This window comes from Centroberyx affinis, unplaced genomic scaffold (assembly GCF_046629955.1).
Source record: "Centroberyx affinis isolate AG114_WGS23_722 - 3 ecotype Tasmania unplaced genomic scaffold, CSIRO-AGI_Caff_v1 ptg003277l_1, whole genome shotgun sequence".
In the NCBI taxonomy this organism is placed as follows: Eukaryota; Metazoa; Chordata; class Actinopteri; order Beryciformes; family Berycidae; genus Centroberyx; species Centroberyx affinis.
Window position 1 is genome coordinate 25001 of NW_027281294.1, and position 23020 is coordinate 48020.

General features: G+C 39.5%; 2 protein-coding genes across 2 annotated transcripts in view; one reads left to right on the forward strand and one right to left on the reverse strand.

Moving 5' to 3' along the window:
* The window catches only part of stk26 (serine/threonine protein kinase 26), a 24889-nt gene extending 11386 nt beyond the window's left edge, over positions 1–13503 (reverse strand). Inside the window, exons 1-4 of the mRNA XM_071538451.1 lie at positions 13221–13503; positions 1661–1729; positions 1270–1431; positions 714–770 (exon numbers count right to left, since the gene is read on the reverse strand). Coding sequence (XP_071394552.1) covers positions 714–770; positions 1270–1431; positions 1661–1729; positions 13221–13241 — 309 coding nt within the window. The 5' untranslated portion in view covers positions 13242–13503. The remainder of the gene's footprint in view (positions 1–713; positions 771–1269; positions 1432–1660; positions 1730–13220) is intronic.
* A 1121-nt stretch (positions 13504–14624) lies between these two features.
* Positions 14625–22912, forward strand: LOC139660346 (palmitoyltransferase ZDHHC3). The gene is made up of 9 exons (XM_071538456.1): positions 14625–14754; positions 16903–16991; positions 17173–17246; positions 19502–19614; positions 19963–20024; positions 20284–20404; positions 22070–22142; positions 22378–22555; positions 22688–22912. Exons 1-9 carry the CDS (start codon positions 14630–14632, stop codon positions 22777–22779), a joined length of 927 nt encoding a protein of 308 aa, XP_071394557.1. The 5' UTR covers positions 14625–14629; the 3' UTR covers positions 22780–22912.
* The last annotated feature ends 108 nt before the right edge of the window (positions 22913–23020 follow it).

Here is a 23020-nt window from a genome sequence, read left to right on the forward strand (position 1 = left end):
AAATGTGTAAATTTGTATGCTGCAAACTTCTGTAAATATGTCAATGATCATTACAGCAAGAGGTACTTTTTGGAAAGCAGAAACTCTATGGATCATAAAGACACACCATCTTCAATACTAAAAAAATAATTCTCTATACACCCCCCAGTTTCCCTCAGGGATCAATACAGTTGATCTTCTGTTATCTACTGAACAAAAATATAAACGCAACACTTTTGTTCTCGCTCCTATTTTTCATGAGTTGAAATAAAAGATCTCAGACTTTTCCTATGCACACAAAAGGCTTATTTCTCTCAAATTTTGTTCACAAATTTGTTTAAATCCGTGTTAGTGAGCACTTCTCCTTTGCCAAGATAATCCATCCACCTGACAGGTGTGGCATATCAAGAAGCTGATTAAACAGCATGATTATTGCACAGGTGTGCCTTGGGCTGCTCACAATAAAAGGCCACTCTAAAATGTGCAGTTGCTCACTAACACGGATTTAAACAAATTTGTGAACAAAATTTGAGAGAAATAAGCCTTTTGCGTGCATAGAAAAAGTCTTCGATCTTTTATTTCAACTCATGAAAAATGGCAGCAAAAACAAAAGTGTTGCGTTTATATTTTTGTTCAGTGTAGTACAAGCTCCGCATTTATGACTCAGACTTGATAAAGTTAGTTCGATTCAGTTAGATAAATAAATCCTATTGAATCGCTGCTGTAACACTCACCAAGTCCAGCGCTGAACCTCCACCAAGATACTCCATGATGATCCATAGTTTACTGCCCTGAGAGAGAGAGACAGTATTAGTGTTCCAGTGTTTGAAAGAAAGTTTACATACAAATAAAATTAAAGTATCAGTCTGTTTCTATGAACACTTGAATTAAAAGCTGTTACATGAAGCATTTTAAACATCAATATGCCGTAACCTAATGAAACCATGGCCAAGACGATTGTTCTCCTCTACCTCACACCAGTAGTATTGTTATTTCTAGTGTTTCTCCACATTAAGACTACATTTCCCATGAGCCCCGTTGCTTCCTGAATTAAGTGTCTACCATGAAACATGGTAATGACTTAATGATGCTAAAATGATACATGTAGCTCCTTTAATAAATGAAAACATGGATACAACTTTCCTTAAGGTTTAGTGAACTCGTCCTCACAAGTTACCACTTTGTCAGGCGTTCTGTTCTTGTGGGGACATTTGTAGAATAGTAAAAGCAAATTCTCTCACTCTCTCTCTCTCTCTCTCACACACACACACTCACACACACGCCTCTGACCTTCAGATAGGAGCCGTAGTACTTGGTGATGTAGGGACTGTCACACTGACTCAGCACTGTGATCTCCTGCTGGATGTCCTCGATCTCGTCCTCAGCCTCCTCCAGGTCGATGGTCTTGATGGCAACAACACTCTGAGTCCGGTTATCAATACCTTTAAAGACCTGGAGGGGGGGGAGAGGAGAGAAAAGATGAGAAAAGACAAGAGAAAAGAGTAGGTTACACAAAACTTCAATGGAAATGTGTTTTTCTCTTTCATACATGACACTCAAAATATTTCGAAAGTTGACACTGTCAATCAACCAGATATGATCACAAAAAATGAAATATGAGAAGTTAAAAACCTACAAGAACATTACAACATTTCACACACACACACACACACACACACACCTCTCCAAAGGATCCCTTCCCAATCCGATCCAACTTGGTGAACAACTCCTCTGGATCAATATGAGAACTCTGAAGAGGAGAGGAGAGACGAGCCAAAATTAGTAAATAATAATCAAAAAGTGTTTTATTGGCAAAGTAAATTTGCACAGACAAGGAATTTGCCTTCCTTTAGTCACATAAACATTAAACATAACACAACAAGAAGAATATATTTTAGGAAATGTGTCTCTTTTAGAATTAGTATTTATAAAAATAAAGTAGTGTATAAGTAGTATTTAAAGTATATAAAAAAAATAAAAAAAATTATATCTGTTTATTAGTATAGTTAGTATATAAGTATAAGTAGCATATACAAACAATTCAAGATATTTTTTTGGAAATATGTCTCTTATTTTATACACTATGCACAAGGTCTCTGTTGGAGCCTGACTGATTGCACTGAAACTATGTAATAAAAAAATGTCACTAATAAAACAAACACATAATGTGTGATAAGCTGCGAGCAGCCTGGCTCTGACAAGGCGTGGTGTCTGTCGTTTCGGTTTGTGGCTTCTATCAGGAAACTGAACTCCTGACTCGATAACAGGTCACATCAGCCTATACAGTATATTTATATTCATTTATAGGCTGAGAAGACAAACCAGGCTGCAGAGCAATCGAAACCAGAGACAAACAAAATTCAATATATCGCAATACAAAAATGTGACCATACGTATGGTGGGTCAGAAAAATGAATGGTGACATCAGCTCCATGTTATTGTGCTGTAGTAATCACAAATGAGATGCTTGACCATCACAGTTTCACAAGCTCTCCATCCAAATTATATTATTGTCACTTTGTAATGACATTTTTAAATTGTTGTTTACATTCTAGCGAGCGAAAGATAGTATTATAGGAACTAACATTCAATCGCTATAGAAACAGACTTAGTGTGTCTATGGTACATACAGTATATTGAGAGAATATTGCACCAGGTTATTTATGTAGCACTTATCTATAAGCAGAATTTACAAAGTGCTTTACAAAAAGGCATAAAAACAAAGGGAAACACATTCCAAAGAAAAAGTGGTTAAATAATAACAATAATAATACGTGGGCAAAACCAGAAATTATAGAGAACTGACGACTGTTTACATTACATTTCCAGACACTTTGACACTTACTTCCTCACTGCCAAGGCCTTGCAACATGACAGCCATGTTGTCACCACTGAACCACACACACACACACACACACACACTAAGGCATAAAACGCAGAAGGAAACCAGCATGACAGTTAAAGATAACAGGAACTGAACACACACAGCTGCTCTACCACACACACACACACACACACACACACTGGTTCTCATATTTGTGGGCTTTCCATTAATTTACACTCATTTCCTAACCTCTGACCCTCATCACCAGCAGGTTAGTGTGACACTCAGATCTTCACCACAGAGTGTTTCGTTATTCATAACCGTGAATTACCGAGTCAATTTTACTTCTTTGTGTTTTTAATCATTTACAGTATACTGCGTCATGTTTAGACTGACCCAGTAATTCATGTTTGTGAATAAGAAGACTGTATGGTGGCGGCCCCATAACATCATGCTAACGGTGGCAGTATAGTAGAATTGAAATCAAACTTATGTGAACAAATGTGTGACGCTCCCTGCCAGATGGATCTTTATCGTTCCTGCTTGTGCGGTCACATCAGTACTTAGCCGCAAAGTGACGCTAGAAGGCGTTGATTTGTACGTGCTATTATTAGCATCCCAAAAACTTCTACACAAAATGACCTACCAACCCTTCATTTTGGTTTCCAAACAGCTGCTCCGTGGCTCAAACTTTCAGCCTTCCTCCTTGGTCTTTATTATCATGTTGAAGGTACCAAAAAAGTACCCAAAACGCAGCTTTCTAGAGCTGGAAGCTAAAGCTAATGCTAGCTTGCTGATGACGTTTCTATGCTGCTGCACACACAGTTCACGCAGCCCTTCAGAATAAAAGTCCTTCAGCAAAATACCAAAACCTGCAAGAGAGAAGGAGTGCGCACGATACTTTGCGGGATAAGTTCTGGATGACAGTAAAGTTTATATTTTACTCGTTTCTTAACCAGCAAAGTACCGTGCACACTCCTTCTAGCTCCTCTCTATCGCTGCCTGCTCTTTCCTGGGAAAAAATCCCCTGCTGCACAGGAAGTGATGCGTTTTATGTTTCTGGTTTGTTTGGAATCAACAGCAGAAGAAGAACTGGGTAGTTAGCATGAGCAGCGATAGCCACCATGGCTGAACAGACAAAGAAGAGAGAAACTCAAACTGCATCAAGAGGAAATCCAAGCTCCGCCCACACTGTTTGATTGACAGGTGATCTCTGGGAAGTGCAGAGCAGAAACACCACAGTGAGGCTGAGGGACAAAGATGGAGACTGAATAAAAATGCAAGGCACTCGAGGATTACCACTTTAATTAACATGTTTTAACATGTTTTTTTCTTTGGCTGTCAATAGGGAGTAAATTTATGAATAAACTCAAATTCTAAGCTGCAGATTTCATGCACTGCAATAGAGTTCTATTACCATTGAGTTTTATGAATAAGCACAGGGAAAGAAGTACCATACACACACACACACACACACACAGAGTTCTTGTCTATAATTGCAGCATTGCAGCTCCACTCCCTGTCATTCTGAACTATAAAGAGGAAACAGTGTTTGTAGCGCTGCCATCGTTGCCTCAGCAAGCACTCGTTATGCAAGTTAGAACAACACACACACACACACACACACACACACACACACACACACACACACACACACAGACGACGACACACAGACACATTTTTTATGTAACATCAAGTATAATTTGGAAACACAAACCCACACAAGCATATGATATTCTCATGCCGTTGGTTTGATTTCACCATTGAATTTAAAAAAAGGAACAGTTGGAACACACACACACACACACACACTGTACCCACAGTGCAGCCACACCCAGTCAGCAAACACAGTGGTTACTGTCTAATGATACTTTTAGCTTGGTAGCGAGAGAGAGAGAGAGAGAGAGAGAGAGAGAGAGAGGGAGGGAGAGAGAGAGAGAGCAGGAAAGTATAGAGAAGAGAGAGAACAAAGTATGGGAGAGAGTCAAAGGAGGGTGTGTATGTGTGTTAGTGTGTGTGTGTGTGTGTGTGTGTGTGTCAGAGTTAGTGCAAGATAAAGACAGAGACAATAAACAGGGCAGATTGATGGTAAAAGAGCTAAAAATATCCCTTAATCTATTATTTTTTTATTGTACGCTTTGAAAATGTGTGTGTGATATCCAGGGCAATCATAATGACGTGCTCGTTGATTCACCTTCGACCAGTGACGAAGTGTGGTGGAACCCCGTTATTTAGATATCAATTATGATGTAATAATGTGATAACGGCCAATGGGGTTTCCCCTAAGGAAGGGAAGAGCTTGGACTTGGCTCTCACCGTAAAATAGCGTAAAACACTCTTAATTTGTTCATATAATATACACAAGTAAAATACACATACTACTAGCATTTATGTGCCTTATGACTTGTGTGCCTATAGACTTTGTCTGCACACAGAATGATAACTGATAAAACACGGAGAAAGAAAGATAAAGAAAATAACAGGTTATACATGCAAGGGGCTTATATAAACATTCAGCAGTGCACTTTGACCTCTGTGTCACCATGCTGAAAGAGCCATGGAGGAAACAAGGAAGGAAGTTAAATATTCAAGGTTCAGACAATCGTTACAGACCATACTGGGAATTGTGTTTATGTAGACAAATTTATAGCATTTATACACAGAAATCCTTGATGAATGGGACAAACAGAAGCAGAAATATCAAAGCACCATCTTTGACAGATTAAAAAAAGATAATTCAAGTTAATGTTTGACTACAAGTCTGTTGAAATTAATGTTTAAACCGACAGTCTGGGAAATTTAATTTTAGCTTATCAGTTACGGGCATTTCCTTGTGGATTCAAGACGAATTACAGATACACAAAAGCAAACAAACACCTTTCCTGAGTTAAAAAGGTGTTTGAAGTTAATGTTTAGCTGGAGCCACAATGTCAAACGAATGTTTAAATAATGTTGGCGACTTTCAAAGAGATTTGTGTCGCAAATCTCCCAGCAACCACATCTGGTGCAAACATGGAAATACACTGGAACTGTGTGCAAATGCTAAATATAGAACAAAGACTCGAAAAAGTGAGCTAGTTAAAAAGCTTATTATTGTGGGTGTTGGTCAGTCCAGTAATGTTAAATGTAAAAGTGAAAACTGTCTTGTCTTTAGCCCTAGTCTCTACTCCAAAACACTCTGAGTTGTAGCTTGAGAAGAGTCAGCTCAGTTAACCTGAACAAACTGTTAGCTAGCTAACTAGCCAGCAAACACACTGATGTTAATGTAAACATGCTAACACTAGCTGCTACTAGCTACGTTAGCTAGTGTGCTAATCAGATATGTTAACAACAAGACAGTGATGGTTAGCTGACCAGATACTATGGTTGGTTAGCTAGCTAACAAGCTGACATTATCTAAACACTAAATCAATCAGATTGATCAGTGATGAACTGATCAGTTCAGTCAGAAACAGACAAACTGTAAGTTTAGACAACCAGCTGTTTTTCTGTAGAAACTTGACAGACGTTCTGATACTGAGACAATTCTGTACAATACTGACAGCTACAACATGCACTAAACATGTCACCAAAAATCAAAATAAAAAGTAAATTAATAACAAAAAACAAGGAACTTGCAGATTGACTATTCTCTCATTGTAGCAGTGAAACAGATAAACAGACCACAGGAGTTTCTGGTGAAATCTACAGCAAACTCAATCTGTGTGTAAATAAACTAGTTTTTACAACAATTTATGTTCATGGGGGTGAATTTTAGGCAAGGTGACAATTGTAAATATTATGCGCAACACTAGAACATGGAGCACGGCTTCTAGAAAACCTCCAGTTCCATTTCTCAACAGGAACCATAATCGCAATATTGTTATTTTTGACAGCAATACCAACAAAGGGTCTTTGAAGTGAATTGAATTAAGAGAGAGAGAGAGAGAGAGAGAGAGAGAGAGAGAGAGAGAGAGAGAGAGAGAGAGAGAGAGAGAGAGAGAAATCGACAAAAGATTCATATAATACAGACGCTCAGAACAGCTTCATGACAAAATATAGTATAGTAGAGCTGAGCGTCTTTTGAACTAACAATAGTGAGTGAACACACTGATTTTTACAGCTGTAGGTTAAATGGTGATAAGGCTATATGAGTGATAAGATATACATGTGACTCGAAGCTATATGGGGGGGGAGAGAGAGAGAGCGAGAGAGAGAGAGAGAGGTCGTTGAACTCTGCCTGGTCTGTCAAACATGCAAACATTCTGCTGCCTAGGAAAACTTGGATAAGTCTATGGAAACTTTTTGTGTGTGTGTGTGTGTGTGTGTGTGTGTGTGTGTGTGTGTGTGTGTGTGTGTGTGTGTGAGTGAGAGAGAGAAAAAGAGGGATCTATGTTTTTACTAACAAGTGGTGTCCAAATATCGTGACAAGAAAGCTCTGTGTGTGTGTGTGTATGTGTGTGTTGGAGGTCAAAGGTTACAGCTGCTGGAGGACGAAGTACAAACACAGCATTCCCAACAATGACCTTTGTAGGACGCTATCATGTGAAAATCTTACCACTCTTTAACTTTTCCCATTTTTTAACCCAAACCCAAGCGTGATGTCTTCTCTTGCGTGCCGGGTAACTTTCCTAACCTCATTAAACCCTTTCTAAACACATTGTACACTGGTTTAAAAATGGTCTGCTTTCTTAGAAACAGGGACAGATGTTTAAAAAAATAATTAGTACTATTATAGTATTATTACTAATAATAGTTATTTTTTAATCACATGGCTGGAAATCATTTTAGATTCCTTACCATTTACCTTTAGAGCTTCTATAAGTCATTTTCTCACTTTCAAGATCACTCAACATAGTGTATGCTAAAGTGTTAGCATGGAGTCTACTGTCACTCAACATAGTGTATGCTAAAGTGTTAGCATGGAGCCTTCTATCACTCAACATAGTGTATGCTAAAGTGTTAGCATGGAGTCTATTGTCACTCAACATAGTGTATGCTAAAGTGTTAGCATGGAGTCTACTGTCACTCAACATAGTGTATGCTAAAGTGTTAGCATGGAGTCTATTGTCACTCAACATAGTGTATGCTAAAGTGTTAGCATGGAGCCTACTATCACTCAACATAGTGTATGCTAAAGTGTTAGCATGGAGCCTTCTATCACTCAACATAGTGTATGCTAAAGTGTTAGCATGGAGCCTACTATCACTCAACATAGGGTAGCCTATGCTAAAGTGTTAGCATGGAGCATTGGAGCCAAAGATCTACTGGGGTGATTCTGGCGTCCATGTTCTCATCAATAAAGTTGACCAAGCAAGTGAGTATCCCAAAAAACTGAAAAGCTGACTTTTTGGGAGTACAACTTTTTGGTCTGTGCAACAGATAGCACCATGATAACAACAATAACATAACACAAGCTATTTGGTGAATGCTTTTACCCAAAGTGCCTTACAGTACCATGAATGGCAACATCTTTGCATGGGTGACCTCAGGGGAACTGAACCAGTAACCCTGACAGTGTTTTGTGCCGTTTAGCTACACAGAACAACAATAAAAGCATCAGCATTACTAAGAACAACAAAATGATGAAAATGACCAAATCTTTCATTCTGTATCATTGCATCTGTTCATTTCAGAATCCATCTAATGAAATTTTCAGTTAGTTGGTTAAGTAAAAGGCTCTGATGGCAATGGAACTCAAGGCAACCTTTTTTGGGCAACACCACACAAAGAGTTGCCTCAGCCTTGTTGCTTTAATGACTCAGGATTATCTTGTTGCCAAGAAACATTTGAATAGATTTGTCTCAATGACGTTTAAGACATTTGAATGATGCTGTGTCTCACTTTGTTGCTGTGAGAGTTGCCTAAAGAATTGCCTGCTGTATCACCTCACTGTGTCTGTTTACTCTTCTCCAATTGAATTAAGAAGACTTTTGAACATTGTTGGATTTGACCAGGCCTGTGTGTGTGTGTGTGTGTGTGTGTTTACATCTACCAACAATGCACCTCTATCAATAAAAAGGTCTAAACGCTGAATAAGATCACTATAACTGTGACATCACTATCAGTGGCAAAAAAAAGAGATATCAATTGCTTGTTATGTTTGATGACTTAACAATGAAAGAATCGGTTTCCTCGACAACAACAGTGTGGACATTCTGTAACCATGGCAGGAGGATTCCCTGTACTGGGATCAGCCCGACTGTTTTCATTCCAACATCAAAGCTACAAAACAGAAATGAACACAACCAATACCAGAGCTGATCACATGTCAGCTGATTCAGTTGTTTACTTCCTCAAACAGCTGACCCAAAGGAAGGAAATTAAACATAAATCTTCTTGCCCTGATGAAGACCTTATGGTTCGAAACACGTTGGCTCCAAGCCATGACAATAAAGGCTTTTTCAATTTCCTGGGACATTGTACACGCAGCCCAAGAGTTTACTTTCTTCTCACTGGAGGTTTTCCATCTTAAAGCGAGTATCTCAGCTTTCTACAAGGAAAATAACTATTTTAGTCAGTGTACTGGTGGATTCTGAAGTTAACCAGTACTTTACCAGTCACCTTTTCAATAACAACAGAACGTCCAGCTGATGGACGGTCACCTGTCAGAGTGGCTGGTTCACATACAGGTGCGTGTACAAACAATTCTCAAAACCAATTCCCCTTTTCTACCAGCCGACTAGGTTTTTAGCTCAGGATAGCAGCTCCAAATGAGGAGTTGGTTAGCTGCCAAAGCGGCTGGTAGAGTAAATTGAGGATGTGTTCACAGCAAGCCGGTTTGGAGCGGTTTGTTTGATCTCTGGAGCCGTTTCCTTCTTCAGTTCGGTTCGCCGTCTGAACTCTGGCGGGACCAAACAACCGAGAGTCTCAGTTCTCCAACAAGAGAACTGCGGTGCGGTTCGTTATGAGAGAGAACGCAATCCAACCAACTACAGGAAACCACCCCGAAACACAAGGGATTATGGGTTGAAGGAGACGGATGTTGACATCTTATAGCCAGAAGGAAAGCTTAGCAGAACAACACGAAATCTGGACTGATGCTCATATTCTTCATGTGTTCTTAACTGGTACGAACACCACAGAAGAAGAGAGCAAAGTTACAGAGACTGGAATCAGATTTGTTTTGCCAAAATCTCTAACCTGCAGGATTGACAAGTCACCGAAACTCTGTCCAATAAAGGAGCGGCTTGTGAGTCATGTGACTTTTGTTTACAAGCTGTGGTTCACTTGTAATCAGACAGTGTGAGTCTAAAAAAAACAAAAAAAACAAAGTCAACTTTTCCGCTATGGTTCGGACCAAAGAAAACAAACCGTAGGTGTGATCGCCCTCTGACTTGCACACCACAGCCAGAACTTACGAGCAGTTGGCTGCTGGTTGCATTTCTCACCCTGATGTACAAACACACACACACACACACACCTACACACACCTACAGTAGGAGTCCCTTTCAAGTTTCAGTGTGACAGCCTGTGATTATGTCGCGATGTCTGACTGTGAGAACTGGAAAAAGGTGCAGTTGTAAAAATGCCAATGGGCAGGAGAGGAGGACACTCCCTGCTGTCGACACGCCCAACACTGGAAATGAGCACCGGAACGTCATTTCACCCACCGGTTTCACTCCTTATACAGCAAGAGATGAACTGAACTGAGACTCTCGAATGTGAAAGTCTCCCAGCTGTGAGGAAACTGAATCGGAACGACAGGAGACAGAACTGAATCCCATTAAATTCCATGAAATTCCACTTCTAAGAGATTTTGGCTCGATAATAACAAAATAAAAGGCAGTTCGACAAATCAGAAACATTCAATCATAATGTATGGATTATTATGATTACGTGTTCTGCATCAAAAACCAGCTGGAAGTTTCCTTTAACATTTTATGATATTCAGTATTGATGATATATAACACTCTGTGGGATCTCATAGATAGAGCTGCAACGATTAATCGATTAGTTGTCAACTACTAAATTAATCTCCAACTATTTTGGTAATTGATTAATCGGTTTGAGTCATTTTTTAAGAAAAATTAAGTCAAAATTCTCTGATTCCAGCTTCTTAAATGTGAATATTTTCTGGTTTCTTTACTCCTCTATGGCAGTAAACTGAATATCTTTGGGTTGTGGACAAAACAAGACATTTGAGGACGTCTTCTTGGGCTTTGGGAAACACTGATCCACATTTTTCACCATTTTCTGACATTTTATAGACCGAACAACTAATCGATTAATCGAGAAAATAATCGACAATGAAAATAATCGTTAGTTGCAGCCCTAATCTCAGATATATGGATATAATTCATTGAATTAACTGAAATTCCAATTCAATTCCAATTCTGTTCCCTGTTGTTTTTTTTCAAATTCTAATTCCAGTTCCTCAGCTGAATTAGAATCGATGAGCTCATTCATGAATTGACCCTCAGCCTTTGCCGTACAGTGGCTGCCGTTTTGGCTCTGTCAGGCGTCAGGTGTGTGTGTGTGTGTGTGTGTGTGTTGTGATAACCGGTCTCTTGGCACCGCCCACCTGGGACACACAGAGCAGGCAGAGCAGGCTCCCGGCAGCGTGAGGAGGCTGACTGGCAGTCCCACAGGTATAGACACACCTGACAGCCTCCAACCAGGCAGGGGAGCGCAGGGCTAATGGAGGGTTAAACACACCTGGACTCACTTTACACACCTGTCTAATCATCCTGGAATGGACTTTAGAGGGATACGATACAAACACCATGCAGAGACTATAGGTGAAACAAGCTATACTGCAGAAAATCCTTTAGTAATACCATAGGAGGTCAAATAATGTCACTGTAAACTCACTATTTGGTACCACAGACACACTGTAAGGCACCATAGGAATATTATAAGAATATTATAAGAATACAGACACACACATGTCCTTATAGGAATATTATATTAATACCATACATGTAAACTCACTATTGACTCTGTAAGTCACTATAGGATAGAGCTGGGCGATATGGTTGAAATCAATAATCACAATAATTAAAAAGGATTGTTTTCAATATTGCTATATGTATATCACGATATGACTCACATGCAAAATCATGTTAAATAATCAAATGAATGTTCATCCCATTGAAGAGAATGGTAATGTTAGGTGTGACATCAAACTGAAATTTATCAAATAATATTCCTTAAAATGTTTCATACCTCATTTTTTAAATAAAGTTTGCTTGTTATCATCAGTTCAGACAGCAGAATTGTGTGTCACGATATCCCAAAATCACCAAATCATCACCATATGATTCCAAACAATAATATTGAATTATCGCCTGCTTTACTAGAGGAATATTATAGGAATACAGACACACAAATGTCCTTATAGGAACATAATATTAATTAATTAAGACATATAAACTCACTACTGAGTATCACACACACTATAAGTCACTATAAGGTATATAAGGCTCAACAGGACAGAAAAAAATAAATATTGTGATAATTAGTTGGATTTTTTTTCCCGATATTGATAAATAACAAGTGCTAAATAATCCAGTTGATGCTCATCATGTTGAGCTGTATGGTAACTGGAAGTATTAAACCAAAACTGTATTTTTCATGACTTTCTCATATGATTTTTGGAAATTTTGAGAAATCTGACCAGATATTTGATATCACGTTAAAAGGCGGTAAACTGTAATATTAATATCGCCCAGCCCTACTATAAGAATATTACAGGAACACCATATAGGAGATAAGAAACACTGTTAAGAAGATAAGATATACTGTAAACTCATTATGGATCAGCACAGACACACTGCAAGTAATATTATACCGATACAAACCCAAATGTCCTTATAGGAATATTATATGAATACTATAAGAGCACTATTGAGAACTATAGACACACTGGAATATTATACTGACACAGACACTATAAGGAATATAATATGAATATTATAGTGATGTCATAAGAAATAAAAAAAAATACCATAAGGCCACTGTAAAACTCACAATTGAGTAGCACAGACACACTGTACGTCACTATAGGTATATTATAAGAATACAGACACACGAATGTCCTAATATGAACATTATAGACTTTTAAAAAAAACACCATAAAGTCACTATAAACTCACTGTAGAACACGACAGACTCACTATTAAGTCCCTATAGAAACTTAACACAGTGACACAGACATAATAAGTTCCTGTATGAATATTACAGTGACTTTTGGTGAGGTTGGGTGTGGAGAACGAGGCAGGGCGACAGAATGAAAAGTGTCGTTGTTGAGGTTCAAGTGTGAAATGATAAAACAACACTAAATGTTTCCTAATAGCAGGGTTAAAGGCCTGTCAGTCCCACGGTACAGACTCTATAGAGCTGATAAATGGGGCAGAAGAGGTTGAACTTCAGGCCTAAACAGAGTCAAGTCCGGCTGAAATCTTTCCTGCTGCCGAGCGTCCACCTTTCCACTCACCTGCATACCAGGAACTTCCATGGTGACTTCGAAGTCTAAACGCCCTTTTCCTCCTCCAGTTTTTCAGCTTTCTTTTGCAACTTTCTCTCTCTTCTCCTCTGTCTCTTCTCTTCTTCTCCTCTCTCTCTCTCACTCTTCTCCGCACTCCCGCTCCGGTTTACCTGCGAGCAAAGCCGTGAGAAAAAAAATCCGACAGAAAATGGGGTTTTGTTTCTAAACACCAGAATACAGAAAAAAAAAGAGAGAGAGAGAGAGAAAGCCCTCAGAACCAGAAGCACACGTCCTGTATCTGCAGCAACAAAGTGTTCAGCAGCAGAATGACGAGCTGGTTACTGCCTACTTTAAGGGAGGAGCGACTGTGTGTGTGTGTGTGTGTGTGTGTGTGTGTGTGTGTGTGTGTGTGTGTGTGTGTGTGTGTGTGTGTGTGTGTATAGGAAAGAGAGAGTAAATTCTGCAAGTCGGCAGTCTACCGCCACCTCGTGTCTTTATCATCGCACTGTGCTATCTATCTATCTATCTGTCTATCTATCTATCTATCTATTTATCTATCTATCTATCTATCTATCTGTCTGTCTGTCTGTCCTCTTTTGATAAATACATGTAGTGAATGCAGTAAAACAGGCGAAGGAAGGAAGGAGTTAGGAAGGAAAGGTGCAAGGAATCATTGAAGGAATCAACAAAGGTAGTTGAGCCTCATGTTGCCTTCAGGTGATACTCATAAACTCCGACTTCTGAGCTTCGAAGTCGTGAATACAACTTGACGCACATTTAAGTTCTTTTATTTATTTGTTTTGTCGTTGTTGTTGTTGTTGTTGTGTGTCTTCTGACAACTAAATAAAGGTTGAATGATTGAATGGGTCACTGAATTTTCTCACCCCATAGATATATACCATGTAATCCTTCCTTCAGTTGAAGTTACTAGAGGAAAATCACCATGTCAGGTTTTCACATGATAACAGTGATATAATAATAAACAAGGTAACAGTAAACATGATGTTGCCTCTGGGTCAGTCAGTAAAAAATATGTCAGATCGAACGAACAAACAAACAAACAACCATATGGAAGGAGAATAATCCATAGATTCTCCATCATTAAATACATACGTTTTGTCATTAATTGTTGACACTACTTCTATGTTCTCCGCCCCCTAAATGTCACATTTCAGCATCTCTGCTATCATAGAAAATGCCAACTTTTCCCAATGTATTCTCCACTTTGTTGGGAGGTAATCACATTGTTTTTAATTGAAAATATCAATAATAAGGTGCAGACAAATAAAGCAAAAATAAATAAATGAATAAATACAATTCAAAAACCTTCTTATTTCCGACAGCACCTGAAGGCAGCACGAGCTTTTCCCCGACGTCACGCGGAAGCGGGGGATAGGGGGGGCGGAGCCCGGCAGAAGATGGCGTCGCTGCGCTGTAGGCGAGACCCCTGCGGCTTTATTTGTTTAATTTTAACTTATTTCAGCGTGTTTTATGCGGACTACGTGGTCATACAGTATGTCCTCATTCCCGCCTACTCGGGAAGGTCAGTGCTTTCTGTTTCTGTCAAGTTTAAACCGTAAAGAAACGACATGGCGTCAGTGGCTCAGCGCGAGCTCCATTCATTTCATACTGGATGGGGATGACAGCTAGCCGGTTAAGCTAGCTAATATAACGTATTTTTCTTTGCTAGCCCTGTATGAACTTGTTTTTTCAATAATCACGCGTATTGAAATACATTTGGGCTGATGTTAATAACGCTTTTGTAAGTGGGCAACACAAGATACACGTAGTTTTCGTTTGTTTACTAGCTATTTTTTTTAATCCATGCCAAAACAATGACGCTCTTTGGTTGCTATTCGTAAACACAAGTGTAGTTTTCTGTTGCTGACAATCTGTAATTCTTTGCTAACGAGAAACAGTGTTGACATTTAGCTGTAAGCGACGCAGACATTGATCATGTTATACCTAACGTTAGCTGACATATATTTTAGTTTTCTGGCTCAGCTTGTGTCAGCTTGTTTTTCTCGTATTAAGGTATATACATTTAAATACATTTTAGCTGTACCCTCGTTAGATTAGCTTAAATTTTCGCGGTTCGTTAACATAAGATATGTGTAGTTTTTGTTTGTTTACTAGCTTATGATCAGCCATAGGTGTAGTTTTCAGTGTGTTTCCAGCCTATTTATTTCCTTACTTTTGAGAAATAGCGTTGACATTTAACCATAAACTGCATGAACAGTGATCATGCTGTACTTAATATGAACTGACATCACATGTGTGACTCTACTGGCTCTATATGAACTTGTTTTACTCATAAATAGTAGTACCCATATTAGATTAGATGAAACCTAAATTGAGTAAATTTGATTACATAATACTTTTTCACTTTGTCAAGACAAGATATGTGTAGATTTAGTTTGTTTACTAGCTCTTTTGTTGCCATTCATAGTTTTCAGTGTGTTCCCAGCCTCTTAAATTCGTTACTAATGAGAAATAACATTCGCATTTAGTAGCTAACATCTCATATTTTACTTGTTTTTCCCATAACAGCACAGATTCTAGCTGTGCCCATGTTAGATTAGAATAAAACTTTAATGATCCCTGTGGAGAAAGTGGACAAATTTGATACAGATAATGATTTGTGGGGCTTAGTCAGCGTTAGATATGTGTAGTTTTCTATTCATGTAGTTTTCACTGTCTTCTTAGCCTGTATATTTCCTTACTGTAGTGTACAATAGAGTTGACATTTAGCTATAAGCTACCAGAACATTGATAGTGTTGTACCTAACATCATATAAGTCTCTTTGCTGGCTCTGTATCAGCTTGTTTTTCCCAATACAACATATATTTTAGCTGTATCCACCTATAGATCAGATGAAGCTTTAATGATCCCTGTGGACAAATTGGGTAAATTAGTTAAAGAGCTAGAGGAAATGTATTGTTTTTGTTTGTTTACCAGCTGTGCTTTGGATCCACCAAACCAAACAGTGCATCTTTTTGGTTTCAATTAATAAGCTAGATGTGGTTTTCACCATGTTGCTAGCTCCTTCAATTATTTAATTCATAATAATGTTGTGTCTGTCTATCTCAAGGTAGCATTAGTTAATGTTATGTGTGATTTTTGTCTGGTTTCTCGCTGCGTTTGTGATTCACACCCCCATCTGTGTTTCTTTTTGTTGAGCTTATGAAACCAAACCCCTTAATTTTATCCCCGAAATGTCCTTAATTCTCTATTACATAAACATTAATTATCCATTAAAAATAACATAGCTTTTAAAAAAACTAAGGTTAGTATAATGGGTTTTTAAGAGATTTATTCATGGGTTAGTTCATGGAGACAATAAATATTAAGAGATTTTTTTTTATGCCTTTTGTACATGGTTTACAGGGTTATTAATGAGTTATTAATGGAAAGTTCCTGTCTCTACATTAAATTAGAAAGTAAGCAGTCAAACATTAAGAGGTGTTTGATGGGGTCTCCCTCTCTTAACTCATTTTAAGGGTATTGTGCATCAATTAATGTAAATGTAAGGGTATTTTAAGGGATTACTGGTCTGTAGAGTAATTCCTTCATCAAGCAAATAGAAGAAAAATAAATGAAATCAGGAAGGTGAAATCATATTTGTTCACGGAAATGAATATGCTATTTATTTGTAAAAAAAAAAAAGTCCTGTTCTCTTCTCTCTGACAGTGTGTGGTGTACTCTACATGGATCAGTGTTTAACCTGATTCTGCTGCTGCTGCTGGCCTGCCACTCCAAAGCTGTCTTCTCAGACCCTGGTAAGTGTGTGTGTGTGTGTGTGTGTCCATTTACTATTCAGTTAAATGAGTCATGAGGGAAAAATGCTTAGGAAAAAGTACCAAAAAAGGGAAAAGTACGCTTAATCCATCATGTAAAATGTGTTTATATACTTTTTAACTCTGTGTGTGTGTGTGTGTGTGTGTGTGTGTGTGTGTCCAGGTATGGTGCCTCTTCCTGAGACGGCCATAGACTTCTCAGACCTGCGGTCCCAGTCGTCACGCATGAGTGAGAGGGTGAGTTTCACTTGCAGTGTGAATGTGAACTCCTCACTTCTCTTTTTTTTAGCTTTCCAGCTCTCAGCAGGTGAGATACAAAGTTAATTTCAGGGACTGAGGGATTCCCTGGCAACAAATCAAGTCTCCATTTTAATCAAACTAACACCTAAATGTTTGCATAGTCATTTTCAACAATGGAATATATGCAGAACGTGCCGTCGCAATAATCAGCAAAAAATCTACATATCGCAATCTAATTATGTGTCGTGATCGAGCCAAACCACTAATAATAACACGATGAAGATGTGAAAAACATGTGAACGTAAATGGGAAAATCAACAGGTTTTTCCTTCAGAAGTGGAATTTTCAGAGGGCCAAAGTATCCGTAGGATCACAGTACGTGGCCCGTAACAGAAACATCACAGGTTCGATATCGTCTGCATGTCTTTGAGCAAGACGCTGATCTCTCCACCTGCTCCCTCATTGTACTTTGCTCTGGCTGAAAGCTAAATGCCAAAAAAAAAATAATAATATGGTGCAGAGCATCAGAGAGAAGCCGCACTTATTGTGAACTCTGCATTTATGGCTGAGAGACTCTGTATTTATGACTGTGTGACTGTGTTTATGGCTGCTTCAGGGCTTGTTAGTATGTAATTTATGAGCACAACGGCTGAGCTGCTTGGTGTGTTTTTAAATGACGGTGTTGTGAAGAATTGTGTCCGTGATGCTGTTTTGCGTATGAGCGTTGCACTCGGCGTAATTAGTTCAGTGACGTTCCTGTGAGTGATGTGTTCCTGTGAAATTGTAAAACAGGTTGTGTGTGTCAGTCAGGGTTTTCTTTTCTTTTTATTTATCCAGGCGATTAACCCCAAAAAAGTCACATGTGGAAAAACCCACATGTGAATTCAAAACCCATGTATCCAGTGCTTTTTGGATACATGCTTGTTTTTATGTGTGAACAATATTTTTCATGTATTTTGACATCAAGTGTGACAGTTTTTAGTTCAGATGTGAAAATGTCTAGTGTGACATACAGTACTGTGCAAAAGTCTTAGGCACCCTAGATTTTTTATATACATTTCTTAGAAGTCTTAGATGTTTATTTGTTTTCTGCATTAGTGTGCCAGTAGACTGCTGTTTATTGTAGATTTTTGATATTCAGAAACTTTTCATTTCATTAGTTTTGAAAGCATCTTCGCTTTATGGATATCTTTGACATATGCCTAAGACTTTTGCACGGTACTGTATGTGAACGTTTTTTTTTCCTACATGCTTTCACCTGCCATTAGATCATGTGACAGTATTTGTTTCACATGTGAAAACCTAATTTCACATGCAAAGAGGCAGATAACAGGTGAAAATGTCGTTTTCACATGGGAAACAGGAAATTTCACGATCATAGCTGCTACCTGCATCGTTTTGTGAACTCAGGACCTTTTCTCTCTTTCTGCACAGCTGTTTTAATATGATGTTTTTCTCTGCCATAATACAGTATATTGTGAGAGTTTCCTGCTTGTTTGGGTTGACGTTGCTCCAGCACGTCACGTAAACCCGCGGGGTTTGGACTCGGCCTCCTCCGTCCATCACACGCTTGCCGGGTAGTGTCGTGAAGCGTATTGCGTCTGTGGCATTATGCTGCCTTCAGGTGCTGTCGGGAATATAGCGCTGTTGAAGTTCGAGTCACAAGTGGAGCAGCTGGTTCCCTGCTGCAGCCACAACAACCTGGAGCTTAAAGATCCAGTGCAGTGAGAGTCAGTCAGGAGAAGTTTGATGTTGATTTCTAACACAGACAGCTTCATGTTTTTTTTCAGTTTTTCATGGTTAGGTGGTACAAAGCCTGTATTTCAATCTTAAAAATATCCAGAGTTGGAACTTCAACACCCAGCAAATATGGAGGCATGGACATTTTGGCTAGTTTAGCCAAAGTAGCTGGCTGGCTACTGTCTGACAGACCGTGGGACACCTCATTAACTCTGCATACTGTCGACCAATCAGAGCATTCATTAAAACCCCTGTCTAGGTGACATCATTTACACCGGGAAATAGGTTGGGATTCTAAATCTGTTTTTCAAACGGTGTTAGTCAAATTTCCACAGTACTGACAGTTATAATAGTTTGGGTAACTTTACATTAACAGGTCCTTTTTTTACATTATACCACGAAATTGAGAAATGCAGTCCTCATTGCACTGGACCTTTTAATGCTGTGAAGACAGTAGAAGATGACTGTGGATTCAGGACTTGTATTTTTAGCTTTCTGTTTACTGCCTCCAGGGTTGTGAAGGCTGGACGGTGTGCAGTCGGTGTGAAACCTACAGGCCTCCCAGAGCGCATCACTGCAGGGTCTGTCAGAGGTGTATACGCCGCATGGACCATCACTGTCCCTGGTCAGTCCAAACCAGCCCACTCTCTCCGTTTTCCCTTCTTTCCTGTTCTCTGTTTCTCACCATTATGTCTTCTCACTACTTACCCTCATCCCTCTGTTTTTCCATCCCTCTCTTTTCTCTGCTCTCCTTTGATTTTGTCACACCGATTTTTGACCACACCATCTCTCTCTCTCCCTCCTTCTTACCATCACCCTGTCTCCCCCTTTTCTTTTCCTTTTTCTTTTCTTTCTTTCTTTTCTCTCCCCTCTTGTCATCCACTTTCCTATTCACTCTTTCCTCATCATCAAACCACTAAGCAGCTACGCTAAATTTGTAATGTGTGTGTGTGTGTGTGTGTGTTTGTTTTAGGATCAACAACTGTGTCGGGGAGCTGAACCAGAAGTATTTCATCCAGTTTCTCTTCTACACCGGTGAGTACACAACTAATACTACTGCCAACACTACTTTTACTATTGCTGCTACTACTAGTTATGGATTTGTTTTCCAGGAAACTTTGGAAAAAATGTAATTTTAAATGATGATTTTACGTTTGCCAGTTGTTGCAAAACACATTTTAAAGTGTTGGAACCCAGTACCACTACTGGCACTATCACTGCTGTCACAAATGATACTGAAACTAACACTAACGGTATCACAACCACTTCCCTATCCCTGTTCCTCCATCTGTAGGCATGGCCAGCCTGTACTCCATGGTGCTGGTGGTGTCGGCCTGGGTGTGGCGAATACGCAGCGAGAGAGAGGGCGACGCCGAGAAAGAAGGAGAGGAGACGCCCAGCAAACACCTGATAGTGTGAGGAAAAAATTGCCCTATTCGCTCATGACTAGCATTATGTACAGACCTCATGTAATTAACGATTTAGCCTTTAGTCAAAAGTGTAAAACTGAGTGATAGATCTAAAAGGATGTGGAGAAATATTGGTTTACCACTATAAATTGATTTAGATAGTAATTTGGGCAATTGGCCAGTCATCTATTTAGTCACTCAGTTAGTTCTTTAGATAGTTCAAGTTCATTTATTTCTTATTTATTTCTATAGCCCTTTATCACAAGCATGACACCAGAGAAAGAGCCTAACTAGATCTAACTGATCAACAATCAATCGTAGAAGAGAACGATGTAAGACAAACACAAGGAAGCAGCACAAAGCACAAGACATACGATAGCAAGTTTTAGCAAGACATAACAGCCTACCTATTCTACATAATGTACCCGGCGCCATCAGCCTTAGAGCCTCGAAACATGCAAGGAAAAACTTCCAAGGTAACCGTATTAGGAAAGAAACGGAAGACACCTTGGCCGGCACAAAGAGTGGAATGCACAGTAACATGGACAGTGGCATAAGAAATACAGATGAGGCAGAGAGTGGCAAAAGCAGTGGAGAGATCAGCGCCAACGTCCACAGAAACAAGGACAGCACTCACGATTCAAATCCAGGTAGAAACAGCATCAGAGATGGGACTTTGGACAGCAGTAATGACCGTAGGAGCTAGGACAGCAGCTACGTCCACTTCCAGGTCAGTCAGTTGGTTTGTCAGGTAGTCAGTTAGCTAATTAGTCAGTTATTTGATTAGTTTATCAGTTAGTTAGCTAATTAATCAGATAGTTTGTTTATCACATAGTTAATTAGTTAGGTCTGTCAGTTTGTCAGTTAGCTAGTTAATCAGTTGGATTCAGATAGTTAATCATTTAGTTACCTTGTTAGCTAGGTAGGTAGTCAGTTTTTCAGTTAGCTAGTTAGTTAGCTAGATAGTTGGATTTTCAGATAGTTAGGTATCTGGTTAGGTAGGTACATAGGTAGACGAGTAGGTTAGTTTTTCAGTTAGTTAGCTAGGTAGATAGTTGGATATTCATATAGTCAGCTAGTTAGCCAGTTTGGTAGGTACGTAGATAGGTTGTCATTTAGTTTGTCAGTTAGTTAGCTAGGTAAATAGCTGGATATTCAGATAGTCAGCTGGCTAGCTGGCTTGTTAGCTAGGTAGTCTGCCAGTTAGTTAGTCAGCTGGATATTCAGATAGTTAGCTAGTCAGTTGGATTTTCAGTCAGCTAGTTAGCTGGTTAGGTAGTCCATCAGTTAGCTTGTTCGCTAGTCAGTTGGATATTCAGATAGTTAGCCGTTTAGGTAGGTAGTCCATTGGTTAGTTTGTCAGTTAGCTAGGTAGATAGTTGCATATTCATTTAGTTTGTCAGTTATTTTGCTAGCTAGTCAGGTACTCAGTCAGTGATTTACCGGTCAGTTAGCGCAGTGACCGGCCTGCACTTTTTTACTTGGTTCACATCACATTGCAGACATGGAATTATAATTTGTGTGAATTGCTGCTTGAAAAACACTGAGGTTACAGATTCAACTTACTGATGAGGCTGCTGTTTACTCTCTCTCTCTCTCTCTCTCTCTCTCTCTCTCTCTCTCTCTCTCTCTCTCTCTCTCTCTCTCTCTCTCTCTCTCTCTCTCTCTCAGTGCTCACTACATCATTCTCTTGGTGGAGTCGGTGTTGTTTGGCGTGTTTGTCATGGTCATCTTCTACGACCAGGTACACACACACACACACACACACACACACACACAAACAGGGGCGTGATTTGTTCATATTTAACAAGCACATAAGTATTGTTTACTGTCACATTTTCCTTAAATTGTATTTAAATTCTATTTCTATTGCAGATACCATGTTAAAGGAAAATATTGGTAATGAGTTTTTCCAGCCTATAATGATTGATTGAAGTCTCTCTCTCTGTCTCTCTGTCTCTCTGTCTCTCTCGCTCCAGTTGGTCTCTATAATAACAGACGAGACTCCCATTGAGCAGATGAGGAACAGGCTGATGATGAAGGACAGAACCTCCTCCTCCTCCTCCTCCTCTTCCTCCTCCTCCTCCCAGCTGCCCCATCACCCCACACACACCCGCAAGCCAAAGCTCGCCCTGCTGCGGGAGGTCTTCGGAAGAGGTGAGCGCGCATGTGTGTGTGTTGTGCACAAATTCAGTTAAGCAATTACATTTGTGAACATACAGCAGATTGATTGTTAATTGTTCCCTTTGTTAATCAAATTTCTTTCTCTTTCTTTCTCTCTCTCTCCAGGTTCGGTGTTTTGCTGGCTTCTTCCCCTCCACTCCAGCCCTCCGTCGGTCGGTGGAATCAGCTACTCCGCCCTGCCAGACTACGACGTCTGACCTTTGACCTCCCAGAGAGAGAGAGAGTGCAAGAGCGAGAGACGACAAGGGAGGGATGGCAAGAAAGATTTTTTTGTGTGTCTGAGAGAGAGAAAATGAAGTTTCTGCCTGACTACGATGTCTAACCTTTGACCTGAGTGATGAAGAGGAAGGAGAAAGAGGCAGAGGAAGAATTAATGAATAATGGTGTGTGTGTGTGTGTGTGTGTGTGTGTGTGTGTGAGTGAGTGAGTGTGACAGTG

Excerpts from the sequence above, each read along its gene's own strand:
- LOC139660346 (XM_071538456.1), top strand. The coding sequence starts at position 14,630 with ATGGCGTCGCTGCGCTGTAGGCGAGACCCCTGCGGCTTTATTTGTTTA. Across the intron at positions 17,247-19,501 it reads CGTCACGCATGAGTGAGAGG|GGTTGTGAAGGCTGGACGGT; the intron begins GTGAGTTTCACT and ends TACTGCCTCCAG. Across the intron at positions 19,615-19,962 it reads ATGGACCATCACTGTCCCTG|GATCAACAACTGTGTCGGGG; the intron begins GTCAGTCCAAAC and ends TGTTTGTTTTAG.